This window comes from Montipora foliosa, chromosome 11 (assembly GCF_036669935.1).
Source record: "Montipora foliosa isolate CH-2021 chromosome 11, ASM3666993v2, whole genome shotgun sequence".
Classification (NCBI taxonomy): domain Eukaryota; kingdom Metazoa; phylum Cnidaria; class Anthozoa; order Scleractinia; family Acroporidae; genus Montipora; species Montipora foliosa.
Window position 1 is genome coordinate 20,297,832 of NC_090879.1, and position 13,479 is coordinate 20,311,310.

At 40.0% G+C, this 13,479-nt stretch overlaps 1 protein-coding gene and 1 pseudogene across 1 annotated transcript; one reads left to right on the forward strand and one right to left on the reverse strand.

Annotated features, from left to right (window-relative positions):
* The window catches only part of LOC137976780 (lethal(3)malignant brain tumor-like protein 3), a 34,037-nt pseudogene extending 29,014 nt beyond the window's left edge, over positions 1 to 5,023 (forward strand).
* A 140-nt stretch (positions 5,024 to 5,163) lies between these two features.
* On the reverse strand, positions 5,164 to 13,024 carry LOC137975949 (uncharacterized protein C22orf15-like). Its single transcript, XM_068823162.1, has 5 exons — positions 12,997 to 13,024; positions 12,809 to 12,895; positions 12,567 to 12,683; positions 6,157 to 6,231; positions 5,164 to 5,833 (listed from the first exon to the last, which is right to left on the reverse strand). The coding sequence occupies exons 1-5, from the start codon at positions 13,022 to 13,024 to the stop codon at positions 5,601 to 5,603; spliced, it is 540 nt and encodes a 179-aa protein (XP_068679263.1). The 3' UTR covers positions 5,164 to 5,600.
* Between the last annotated feature and the right edge of the window lie 455 nt (positions 13,025 to 13,479).

Sequence of the window (13,479 nt, forward strand, 5' to 3'; positions counted from 1 at the left end):
ATTCAGAGGTGAAGCCTAGAAAGTCACCCGAAAGGGAAAGCCAATCTCCTAAACGCAGAGCTTCACCAGACAGGAGAAGCAAATCTCCAGATAAAAGGAGACGTAGAAGCAGGTCACGCGACAGGAGAGATTCCAGATCACCTGACAGACGCAGGAAGAGGGATTACAGGAGGAGCCCAATAAGAGACTCAAGAGGTGTGATGTTGCAGATGGTGTTTATGTTCTTTGTATTATCTGTCTGGGATAAGTGAAATCAAAAGTTATCCATTTGATAGTAATAGATGCCACAGATACATGTATTGCCATCCATCCTTGGAACAGTACATTATTTTTTCCTTGATCCCTTGTGGTAGACCACTTGCATTCTTTTCTGAGTACCGGTAAGTCGAACCGCCCACTTAGGTCACGCAAGCAAGCCTAGCCGGGGAGAACAGTGATAGAGCGAGATAATAACTGCACGCTTCCTCTGTAACCGTTGCGATCAGAATCTGCTAATCTAATTAGCAAAAGTGATATGACAGATGGTTCTGCCTCTTTTATTGTTAATGTAAATAAAACACTCAATGGTGTGGGAATATTTATGTCCTTGTCAAATTCAATTATCTTTTCGGGAAGAAACCATAGAAAAACTACTGTATTTACTTTGAATTCAATACGCGTCACCCCAAAGGAGCCCGGTAAAAAGAGAGGTAGAAAACTTATTCAGTTAGAGGCCTCAAATTTTTGCCAGATTTGCAGAGGTTGCGGTTCAGAAGAATACTTTGCACTAGCCTATTGAAGCTTGTCAATCCTCTTAGTTTGAATTAACCTTAAAGTGATACTGTGGATTTCAAAACTATATTAGCTAAACACTAAGTGATCCGAGTATTAAGCCCTTATTTCAAAAAGACACTTGTTTATTTTAACTCGAATTTCCATATTTAATGGTCAGTTTGATTTAAATCTTGAGAGAGCTAGTTGTAGGAGAAACTGACATCAAAGACTCGATAGTTTAAGAATGCAATGCATGTGTACACAACTGAATTAATGTGCAACAAGGGAGTTTCTGGCTTTCTGACTTTAAAACTCGTGTTTTGCATGTATACCATTAATAAGCTGTGTTTACACACTGAAATTGTACACTTGTGAGCAAATGATGTCAATTTTCCCTAGATCTAAACCCTTGAAGTCCAAGTGGTCAGTTTGAAACATGAGTAATGGTGGAGTGTGAAATCCAAAACTTACACTCAAAGTAAACAGCCTTTAAATAAAAATCAAAGCTCAAATTTTTTCCAGTCAAGTGTAAGCAATCACAATTTAAAAATCTAAAGAAAAAACGAAGTGGTTTTTTGATCATAGTAGCACTTTAAACCAAATATATTCAAATCTAATACTGCGCATTTCTAGATCGCAGAACAAGTGGTGAATATTCTTCAAGCCGGCGGTGGGGCCGCAGTAGTGAGCGAGATAGAAACAGAGGTAGGGACAACAGAGGAAGGGATTGGGACAGAGATCGGAGATATGACAGAAGTTATGATCGTGACAGAGATAGAGACAGAGACAGGCATGATGATCGAGCCGGCTCTCCTTCTAGGGATAAGAAAATGTTTGTAAAAGGTATGAACTCTTAGTATTATTCTGTCTACTTTCATAACAGAAATGCATAAACAAGCCCATTTACTTTGTACATGTAACCATCAAAACATTTATTTACTATTATCCGTGTTTTTTAACCTTGTATACTTTTGAGCCTGTGGATTTATAGTGGGATCATGGATCAAATGAGAGAAAATAATATTTTAGCTGTCCTTTAATGATCTTTGTGAGACATAGCACAAAGAGTTTTGATTTTTTTTTTTTTTGGAGAGTGCAGGGCCTTATATCACCTTTAGGAAAATGTCAAGATCAGACTTGTAGAGTGTATTATTATTTTTTATTTGCATAAAGCCGTTGCATATTGTTGTTGCAGCCTCGTCCACTGGCTTAGAAAGCCTTCCAAAACCTGCACGGGCATTGACATCTGAAGAAGTTCAAGCTAAATTAGCAGCACAAGCTGAGACTATGAGGAAACAAGCTCAGGCAGCAGCTTCAGTTCTGAATTTGCCGAGCTACATAAACCCTTCAGTTGTCAACCCTCACCAGTATGCTATGATACAACAGAAAAGGAAACTGCTGTGGAGTGGGAAGAAAACTGAGGTAACCCAGTAACAATATCACTGGTCTGTCTCATGAGATAGATAAAGATTTTAAAGCTAAAGATCATTCAGTATACTTCAAAAAGGCTGATCGACTTAATATTGTATTAAGGACGGTGCCTACTATTGTTATTTCGCATACGTTCTGCGCATCTCCAGATACTCGGATTTCCTATTTCCGATGCTTACTAATACAACGATATTTTTGCGCAGTTTAAAACTATCCGGAGAAAGTAGATCTTAGTAAGTACTCTTGGTATCCAAAAAGAAAATTGGGGGTAACCATGCATTATTGAGAGATAATTAAGCTTCAATTTGAGAAAGAATGCCATACATTGCTTTGTATTTTAAAGCTCTTTACAAATATTATTCATGAATTATCTTTGAAAAATGCGTGGTTACCCCCAATTTTCTTTTTGGATTTCAATAACACTTGTTAAGATCTACATTTCCTTCATAAGCACACACGGGGGCAAAAATATCTTTAATTAGTAGGCACCGTCCTTAAAATAGAAAGTAAAGCATAAAGGGGAACAAAATACAAACTAATACAAACCCACAGTCAAAGGGGTGACAAATAATCTTTCCTTTGGAAGATGTTATGTGTCTTTCATATTAAGTGTGGTTTTCACTAGCTATTTTATCATAAGTATTAGCGACACATTTTGCTCTATCAAAATATATCAATACTAATGATTACAAAGCCACTGACTTACATGTATGCTTGGATCGCTTTCAAAATCCACCCCTAACGATTTACAAGTTGGATAGGGGTACTGAACTCCGTCTAAGTATTTAATACCATTCCAAGAATTGGAGGCTCTTTTGTAACAACTCGACAAAATTTTAGTTTCTAAAGAAACTGTGGTGACAACTCTGTCTTGCTCGTTATTTCTTTGTTTCTTAAGGGCCCACTGACATATTTTTTGGGTGCGTTGCTAAGGATGTAATGGTTAAGTAATTTGAGAGAATTTGGCATTATTTTGGTCAGTTTCCAACTTTTGTAAGCCAATGACCCTAAATATGACGTCATACCACGCCCATGGTCACGTGACCAATAAAAGAAAACTCCAAATTTGTCTCCGTGCTACGCAATTTTGGTATTTAATCGATTTGTATTCGTTTTTGCATCCAGCCAAGAATGGTTTTTTTTTTTATTTTGAAAAATGTTCTTTTTAAAGGCATAAACGATATTGAAATACCCATAACTTTTTCAAAAAAGATGATTTTAAAAAATCAATGCTTAGCTATATTCTGTAGTTGGGGGTGAAACGTGCCATGTAAAAAACAATTTAATTCAATTTAAAACCGCCGGGAATTTAGCTTTTTTCTCAAACCGGAAGTCAGTTCGTTTACGCATGCGCAGTTGATCTGAGAACGAGGGCGAGGAAAAACCTTCGATGGAAACAACAGTTTGTGTGGTGACTTGCTTGTGAGTGAGTTTTCTTGTCAGCTCATGATATGATGACGTCAGTTACCGGAAGTAACATTTCACTTCCTTAGCAACGCGCGAAAAATCTGTCTGTGGGCCCTTAACCTTCAAGAATATTGATTCAGTTGACCAAACGTAGAAAGTTTGGCACGCTCTGGGTGTATCAGTGGTTGGATACGTTGTAAATAATGAATTACTAGAAATATAGAAACTCAGCTTGATTCTGATTTTGACTCCCCAGCAGGCTGATGAAAGTAGTGGTACAGCCAAGTCTACCTTGTGGAACACTACAACCTTCAACAATGATCAGGGAGGGGAGATGCAGGCTAAATTCCGCCGCTTGATGGGCATCAAAGGTGAAGGAAGCACTACTGAGGGACAAGATGGTGCAAAACCACACAACGACCAACTCATGGAAAATCTGGAAAGAGAGTTTGAACGATCTCGTGCATTCCAGTTGTCCCGAGGTGCCGGCGGAAAGAGTGGAATTGGCCTTGGTTACTCAGGGACATGACCAGAGTTGTTAGTCCCTCTAACACTTTCAACTAAGTATCTTAAATTTAAGGTACTTCATATTTGTTTTTCATGTGTGTGTTGGAAAGTTAAATTTTGCTTATAACATATCCCATTCTATGCATTGGTTTTTGGTTTTCATAAGTTCTAAGAAGCTGAACTACACTACAGTCGAGGCAGCAGGTGTTTTTTTCGTTAATTGATGAAGAGGAAGGCTTTAAAGCATCTTCCTTGTAAGTTGAATGTTTACTCGAAGTTCATTAAAACTACTTTTAAGTGAAATGTTGTCCTTCCTAGCACGAACAGTACTCAGGGTTTTTTCAACCGCCGAAGGCGGTTGTTGGAAGAGGAAGGGCTTTTTTGCGTTAAAGCGGTTTTCAATTGAGTGTCGAAAGTAATTAGCGAATTGCATTGGTTTTACATTACTTCACTCAGTGACTGGTTCAAAGTTCTCGCGCCATTTTTTCAACCGATCAGAAGGAAAACCCAAAACCATTCGTGGCTCGCGCATGCACATTTTCACGCGCCTTGTGTCGGCTACGTGTAATTACTTTGAGTTTTGATTGCTTACTGGATTGTCTCCGTCCTTTTTGATTGGCCAACGTAATTACTTTGGTTTTGGTTTTACGATACTCAATTGAACATCGCTCTAAGTAATTGACCTGCTGTCTTGAAACATTCTCTAATATCTTTGTGTTAGTGAATCGAATTTTCGAAGAACAGAGTAGAGTGTTTTGCGATGGACTGATGATATTTGACTCTTCCCTGTGAATAATAGTGAAATTGTCAGCGAAAAGAGGATTGCTGTACAGGAGCTTGTGACAAATGATAGTAGCCTTTTAGTCAAATAAACTGAGGGCCTAAAGTCATCTTAAACGATTACTGAGGTTTTCAAAATCTGCGATTAATTGTACTATTCTTGGTCCTATTGTTAATTTCAGTTTACAGTGTCCCCAATTGGTGCTCAAGCGCTAGAACGACTAGACACTTAAAGATTCGTTCCTTTCCTTTCCTTTCCTTTCCTTTCACTCTCGTGGTAGCTGCCTTGTTTTGAATCAAAACAAAGACAAGTTTAAGGAGCCAGTTCGGAGTCTAGGGTTGGGGTGCACATGCGCGCGTCGGAATAAAACAAAATCCTGTTTAAAAAGCACAGAAGAAATAAAACAGTGCAACTAATTCCTACTTGTCAGTGTGTTTTAGAACACCTCAAATAGCCTACGTGGTCGCCAAGGTTTCTTTGTTTCGGGCAGCAACGTGGCCTCCGTGAAGCCAACACAGCACAAAAGCTAAATAGTGTAATAATGTCTTAAAAATATACGGTGCAATATTTGACTAGAGATGATCCTCAAAAAGCGCCAAGCACTATTCCTGGAAAAAAGAATACTGAAGGAAATTCTGAGATCATAAGAAGTCAAGAAACTAAAAAATGGTTATTAGTATTTTTTTTTTTCTGGGATGTGACAGTGTTCTAGAAGTTGAGTTCAGTTCTTGGAAGTTTTTCTTTGGCGATTTTTTCCCTGTGGTGAAGTGTTGGTGGTTAGATTTTTACTTTCCACTTTGAACGAGGGACTGGGTTCTGTTCTTTTCCGTTCCGTGGCGCTGGGTAATCCACCTTTCAGTTTTCGCAGTTTGCTTGCAGTGGTCCATAGTGATTCTTTTCTTTGTAAAGATTGTTTCGCATCAGAGCTGGATTTTGACAGTGCCTCCAAACGAGCTGTAGAAATAAACTACAAATTATCCAGCTGAACTGGGTACGTTTTCAAATTTGAACGACTCATGAGAGGAGAGAGCAGGGCACATCCTAAAAAAAAAAGGAACAAGATCGGAAATTCCCTCATAAGTACTCGAAATGCCTCTAAACAATAAGATCCCTGCAAAGGTTGGAACCGGAAGTCTCGGTAAGTCAGTGACAAATATGATTTACCTATGCTAACAACTTAATTTGGCATGAAAGAGTGACGCGATTGTCCCTTCTGCATCCACAACTGAGATCGAAGTTTACAAAGCAACGATTGCATAAAACGGTAATTAACCTACCAAGAAGTTTAGGATTTGATTTCTCGAGGTTGTTTAGGAGCGCGGTGTATGAAGTCGGCTGGTCCCCTTGACCCTCTGATAAAGCAAACGAAAAAAACTGTCAGTTGCTTTGATTTCTACGCACGCTGAAATTCAAGGAAAGCACTAGACAACATCGACCTGAACCTGGTGAGCCATATATGCCGCTCACAAAGTGGAACTTTAAATAATTAACTCTCTTTTTTTTCTTTAATTTTCTTTGTACCCGTTATGCACCAGTCAATGTAAACCCCCGCACCCCCCCCCCCCCCCCGGCCGGGTCATAGCGGGGTATTTGCGGGAAATTTTCCGTTATTTGACCAGCGAAAGGGCCGCAGGTATCGGGGACTTTGACATCTTTTTTGCACGTCATCCAATCATCCAAGAACAGCGGGGGAGTGGACCGGGGTATTTTCCAGCGAGGTGGACTGAGTTAAGACTCGCTAGTCCGGCAAGATGGCGGCTTTTTGCCACGAAAAAAGAAGGTAAGAGTCGTTTTATCTCAATCACCTTATATCTTTGTTGGAGTATGCCATCCGTCCTTAAGGTCGTTGTATAATGCTAAATCTTTTGTCACAATTTTTTCTCGTAATTTATTCTGAGAATCACTTGACCGATCAAGCATGACATCAGGTGTTTATATTATCTTATGCATATTTAAAAATATGTTTTGTACATGGATGGGTCTGTACACGGATAGGTCTGAATTGAAGTCTTTTATTATATGACTACTAGCTCCGTGAGCGGGAAAGATGAACCAAATCGCGCGCTGTGATTGGCTACCCGAGCGGGCAATCGGGAGCTATCTTGCCCGCTCGGGATTTCTCGCTTGGTCCCGTAAGATCAAAGATCATTTTTTGGTGTTTTAAGTCATATAATAAATCCTTTATTAACCAAGCTTGTTCGGTCAAGATGGCTGGATATTGGCCTCGTTCTTTTGGCATGTTTATGGACCGAGACGAAGTCGAGGTCCATAAACACGCAAAAAAAGAACAAATGCTGTTGAAAGAAGTGAAAAACGCATTTGGCATACAGTCGCAAGGATGTAGTTACTTTATTCAAAAGTTTGATCAAGACTGGAATTTAATATTTCTCTTAAATGTTAACAGTAGACTATAATGACACCACAAACATTTTATACCATTTGAAAAGTATTGTATGCGGTGACGTGTGTTACTTGACAAATAAAGTTTAAACCATTTACATTAGCCTGTGTCTTCCACTCAACAAGAGCGGGGGATGTGAGCGGGGTCGTTAGCTTCAATTAGAGGAAACACCTGACCTTGGGGTGCGGGGCAGTTTGCAACTTAAGAAGTGAGCGCTTGTCAAATGTTCCGCTATGTCCCGGCCGGGGGGGTGCGGGGGTTTACATTGACTGATGCATTACAGGATCCGTTCCGACAGTGGGAAGAGCGCCGGAAATTTGTTAGCTGCAAGTTGAAAGACTGAAAATCAATTCGTTAACAACAGGACCCAACCAGGGATACTTTATGACATGAAGAAAATTACTTAACGTCCCGAAATTGATCGGTCTATTGACCGTTTTATGACTAAAATAATCCTCGCCGCGATCGATCAGAAGCGAGGAGCGAGCGAAAACGAAGTGATCATTTTTCAAGACTCCGCTGACATATCGATGGTTCCGCAATTCAACGGTTGTACGAGCCGATACCCCGTGGGCGTGGGTACGAGATGCTGTGCTCTACCAAGTCGTATTATGTATATTTCCGCACGCCGACTTGATACGAAATTTAACAGGAGCCTCCACTCTTACTACAAAATAAGTTTAAGCCGAAGGAAATTATGTTTACAAACAAATTTGTTGGAAGTTTGTGTTAAAAGAAGTGTTTATTTCAGGAAAGTGAATTTTAAAATCGCTAATTATCAAATTTCGCGGGCGCTGCCATCTTGACGTGTTACGGTTGCTCTATTGTTCTGACACAAAGAGCTTTTGGCCAATAGCAATAGGACAATCATTACACGTCACAGTTATTCAAGATGGCAGCGCACACGAAATTTGAAGACACGAAGGGGCTGTTCTAAAACTTATTTCGGATACAAACGCTTTATTTGAAAATATTTTAGACTGACTTGACTGCAACAGTGATTTCCTGTGATTTAAAGTTATTTTTTTGTTGAAGTGGAGGTTCCTTTTAAGATCTACGACGCGACATTAACGAAAACGTCATTTAAAATTGCAAGTTCAGGTTTATTAATCTTAATATTTTTCGTCATTATGTCGGTTTGTCTAACTTCTAAAAACCAACGCAGCTTTCCAGGAACTGAATTAAGTGGTGCAGTGTTAAACCTTCGACAGAAAATTCAAATTCACGTTCTCCGTAAAACTTGAGAATTGGTCATTTCACGTCGCAGAGTTGCTGAAAACGTAAAAGAAATGTACAAAAATAAAAAAATGCATGTGCAGAGCGTGTAAAGCTATAGGCCATTCCGAAATTGTGCTGGGAACTGGGGCGAGTTCAAATTTGAACCAGTCGATAAATTGACACCATCACATGAAAGATAATTTAATTTAATTTAATTTAACATACTTTATATAGCGCTAACTCCACTAATTGACCAAAGCGCTTTACAATTCATAATATCAAAAAATTAAAAAGATCCCACTCGTAATAAAATATGAATAAATTAAAAACCTATTTACAGTCTTATTTATAAAAATATCACAATAAATCCTATTCTAAATTATCAAAAAGTTAAACATTATATGCTTTTTAAAAAGATCAGTCTTTAAATGTTTCTTGAATAAATTAATTGTATCTAGACTTCTAAGATCTAATAGCAGCTCGTTCCAGAGTTTAGGTGCAGCAACGGAAAAGGCCCTGTCTCCGTATGTTTTAAGTCTTGACTTCGGAACTACCAGAAGTTTTTGATCGGTAGAGCGTAACGTACGTGAACATGTACGATAACTAAGTAATTCCGTGATATATAATGGTGCGATACCATTTAGCGCCTTATAAAGTAACATTGACATTGGCAATTTCCCCAAGTTTGATGCTTTTATGTCGAACAGAGACCAAGTTACGGACTTGAAATCATAGTTAAAAATCCGCACAAACGTCTCTAATTGTGACAACAATAAAAGCAAGATGACACACGCTAACACCAACCCAGTGTTAATTGACCGGGTGAAATGGTTGGGCGCATGCGTGATGTGTTGGCCACACTGGGTTGTTAACCGGGTTGGTGTTAGCGAGTGTCAACTTGCTTTTATTATTGTTGTTTCTAATTTTGAGGCTGCGTCCCTCAAAATCACATAAACTCTTAAATTCCAGAATGGTCTATTGTTTGTGCTGTTTTTTTTTTTTTTGCAAAAATTTGTGACGTTTTCGTTGCCGTCGCGTCGAAGATCTTATTATGGCATGATATCCCTGCAAAAATTCAACTTTCGTTTGTTTCACATTTCATCGTTGCTCTTAGCTATTCGACAATCGAGTTTCACATTTTTCGACATGCGAATTCACAATTCTACATCCGAGTTTCATAATTCTTCATTCGAGTTCATAATTCTATATTCGAGTTTCGCTTTGCGACATTACTCTCGAAAGCGCTACGGCTCATTCATCATTCAACATGCAAGTCTTACCATTTTATGTCTGTTTGATCATTTTACGTATGGTTTACTTTTCACCTTCCGATATGCGAGTCATTTTACCTCTCAAAATGAAAACCGCTGTACACGCGGGGGCGAAAAATTCGTAGCCGTGGAAAAATTTGATGGATTCAATGAAGGTTGATGGATTAGTTTTGGGATGTTTCTGGGAAATTCCATTTTTCTATGGAGAGAGAGTTAGATCAAGCGCGATTAAGAGCAAACAAATAATGGAAGATTTCTGCGGCCGTTACAGCGATCATTGGCAAATAGATCCGCCAGCTTAGCGAAGGTTGCAATGGGTTATTAGGCGAGGCTCAATCATAAGGACCAAGGTTCATGGAGTTTGCTTCCCAATTTTATAAACAGTGCCGTTGAAGACCACAATTTGACATAAGGGAAGACCAGTTATCCCTTCTTCTTGACGAGGGATTGAAAATCCCCATAACTGCACGTTGCACCACCGACCGATGGCTAACATTTGGCCCCGTTGAGCATCGGTCCGTGCGGGAGGTCGTGAGTTCAATTCCGGCCCGGACCAACTCTCAGAGTCTTTAAATAACTGAGGAGAAGGTGCGGCCTTTCCTTTGTAATTACATTCACAAATGTTTAGACTTTTGAGTCTTTTTGGATAAGGACTATGAAGACCTATAAACCGTAGGCTCCATATCACAACCCTTGTTTATAAACTCCCACACACTATTCGACAAAGAGCAGGCTACGGAGTTCCCGGTATTGTCAATCATGCCCCTGAATTCCCTGGGGAACACAAAGGGCCGCAACAACACCCCTCCAACGAACGCGGTTCTGGCAAATCCTCCTCAGCTCGGTCCACGTCTTACCGGCTGCCTTCATCTCAGCTTCAACGCTCCCGCACCAGATCTGTTTTGATCGGCATCCCTTCCGCTTCCCTTGTGGATTCCAGTCAAGGGCTTCTCTGGTGACGTTAGAAGCAGGCTTGCGGAGCGTGTGACCAATCCATCTCCATTTTCGTTTCTTGATATCGGACTCGATTGGGGCTTGTCTGGTCCTGTCCTACAGTTGTTCATTTGGGATGACTTCCGCGCACCTAATGTTGAGGATGTTCTTGGGACATCTGTTGATAAATGTCTGGAGTTTGTGGGTGTTGGTCTTTGTTACCCGCCAGGTTTCTTAGCCGTAAAGTAGGGCCGACTTGATGTCGGTGTTAAAGACCCGGATCTTGTTGTGAAGTAAGAGAGCTGTTGATCTCCAGATTGGAGGTACGGCCTGTCGTGCTTTGTTGATTCGGCACTTGATGTCTTCGCTTGTGCCCCCATCCTTACTGACTACACTGCCCAGGTAAACAAACTTGTCGACTTCCTTGATACTTTCTCCCGGTGTTGTGGTCTGGTCCAGAAATATGTGGCAGGGTTGGTAGCGATGTTTCAAAAAGTCTTATGATGTATGAGGCCTCCCCACAAGGGGGAGGCGTTGCGTGACATCCGTTAGTGGAACTGTCCGCTTTCAAGAATTATTCCCATAACGTACATGTTGGACTCTTGAATGGACAGCATACTTTTCCTCAGACAAATGGAGATTTGACAAAACCGACTCCACTGTTCTGTTTCTCTGCCAAAGGTCACAGTTGTATTTTTATTGCAAATTAAAGACAAATTTCATTGCCAAGGGTCAATTATAATATTATACGTGGGGTGTCCGCTCAAGAGAGAGTGTAAACAAAAGAAAATCAAATATTAATTTCAAAAGTGTCCGCGTCCGTTTACGAGAGAGTGTCTGCTTACGGGAATGCGTAAATACAGAGTTTGACAGGAAGGTAAAATGGGAATAGAAAAAAGTGTCTGTAAGTAGAGCTGCCCTCTAACGAAAGTGTCCGTTAGCGGAGAGTTGACTGTCTTTGCCAATGATCGCTGTATCGGTCGCAGAAATCATCCATTATTTGTTTTCTCTTAACCGCGTTTGATCTAACCCTTTCTCCATAGATTTCCCGGAGACATCCCAAAACTAATCCATCAACCTTCATTAGATCCGTCAAGTTTTTCCAGAGCAGTAAGTATCTGATTCACTGCACTACGAATTTTCCGCCCCCGCGTATGTACAGCGGTTTTCCTTTCGAAAAGTAAATTAGAAGGTGAACGGTAAAACATGCATAAAATAATCAAACAGACATAAAATGGCAAGACTTGCATGTTGAATGATGAATGAGCATCAGCGCTTCTGAGAGTAATGTCGCAAGGCGAAACTCGAATGTGGAATTGTGAAACGCGAATGTGGAATTGTGAACTCGAACGTAGAATTATGAAACTCGAAGGTAGAATTGTGAACTCGAATGTCGAATCGCTAAGAGCAACGATTAAATGTGAAACAAACATAAAATGCGAAAGTTGAATTTTGGCGGGGGATATAACGCCATAAGAATCGAATCTTCAATCCCTAGCGTTAGCATTTAGGGTCGGGGACTACCAATGCGGATCAATGCGCATCAATGCGCATCATGTGATTCGCACGTCGTAGAAACCCTACTCTATAAACTATACTACTCATGCCGTTGTTAGATTTCTTATTGTAAAACCAACGGATTTTCCATCGCTATCAAGTCAAAGGTTACCGATTAAACTGTTACACAAAAGAGAGACCCAGCATATTAACTCGTAATCATAACGTATTTAAGGTCGAAATACCCTCTCTAAACAAAATGAAACTCGCATCGGCATAAGATTTTACCAGAAAGAGTGTTTCGGCACCTCATCGGGTTATATATAAAAAGCAAAAGCTCATACACAGCTTGAATTTCTATACTTACTTTCCACCTTTATTAGAATGAAGACTTCGCGACCTTTGAGGATTCTGTGCGCATACTGAGTTGGAAACTCGTGCAAGTTTTTTATTTCGCCGTCTTCATCTGATAAGTCCAAAGTAACTGGCGAGAAAGTGTGCAAGTCGACGTCAGATGTACGCCGATTTGCTTCGCTGGACTGAGTTTGTAGTTGGGTTTACTTTTCACAGAGAAATCAGATCGAAATCATTCGGACAAGCAATCCTCACCTCCTTTTTGACAGCCACATCTCCGGCGCAAATTGTCCAGTAAATTGACAGTAACACAGTTTGGGTTGAACAATTCTTCTTCGTCATCTATAGAAAGAATTAGGCGACAAACCACTTTGAAATCGGTAACCTACATCCCTCATTAAACAAAACTGAATATTTAAACCATTTTTTGAAGTGAAGAATACCTCCAAACTTGACAGTTATAAAAGACATTTTGATTGCTTCGAAGTGACTTTGCTTCACTTTCTGATTTAATGGCGCAGTTGTTATCAATTTTGTTAAGGATATGCAGTTATAAACTCAAGCACAGCAACAAAATCCCCTAGAGATCATCTTGGCACAATACTACTTAAATTAACTCGCGTCTGTAATGGACCTTCCACAAATAAAAGCGCCATCTTTCCCCTTTGGGAAATGCAACAGGATCAAACGAGAATTGGGTGAAGAACCGTATTCGGACGATATGAACCAAAACCATGCTCCGTCGCGCCCAAAAGCGAATTTTACTTAGCACAATTAATGATGAAAGGGAACGACTACTACAATAAAAACAAAAGAAAAACACAAATACAATAATGAAAATGGCGAAGAGAAATCGACAAGACAATTAACAAAAACATGAGAGAAACAACCAGAAGAGGAAATGAATGATTCAAGCGAACGAACGG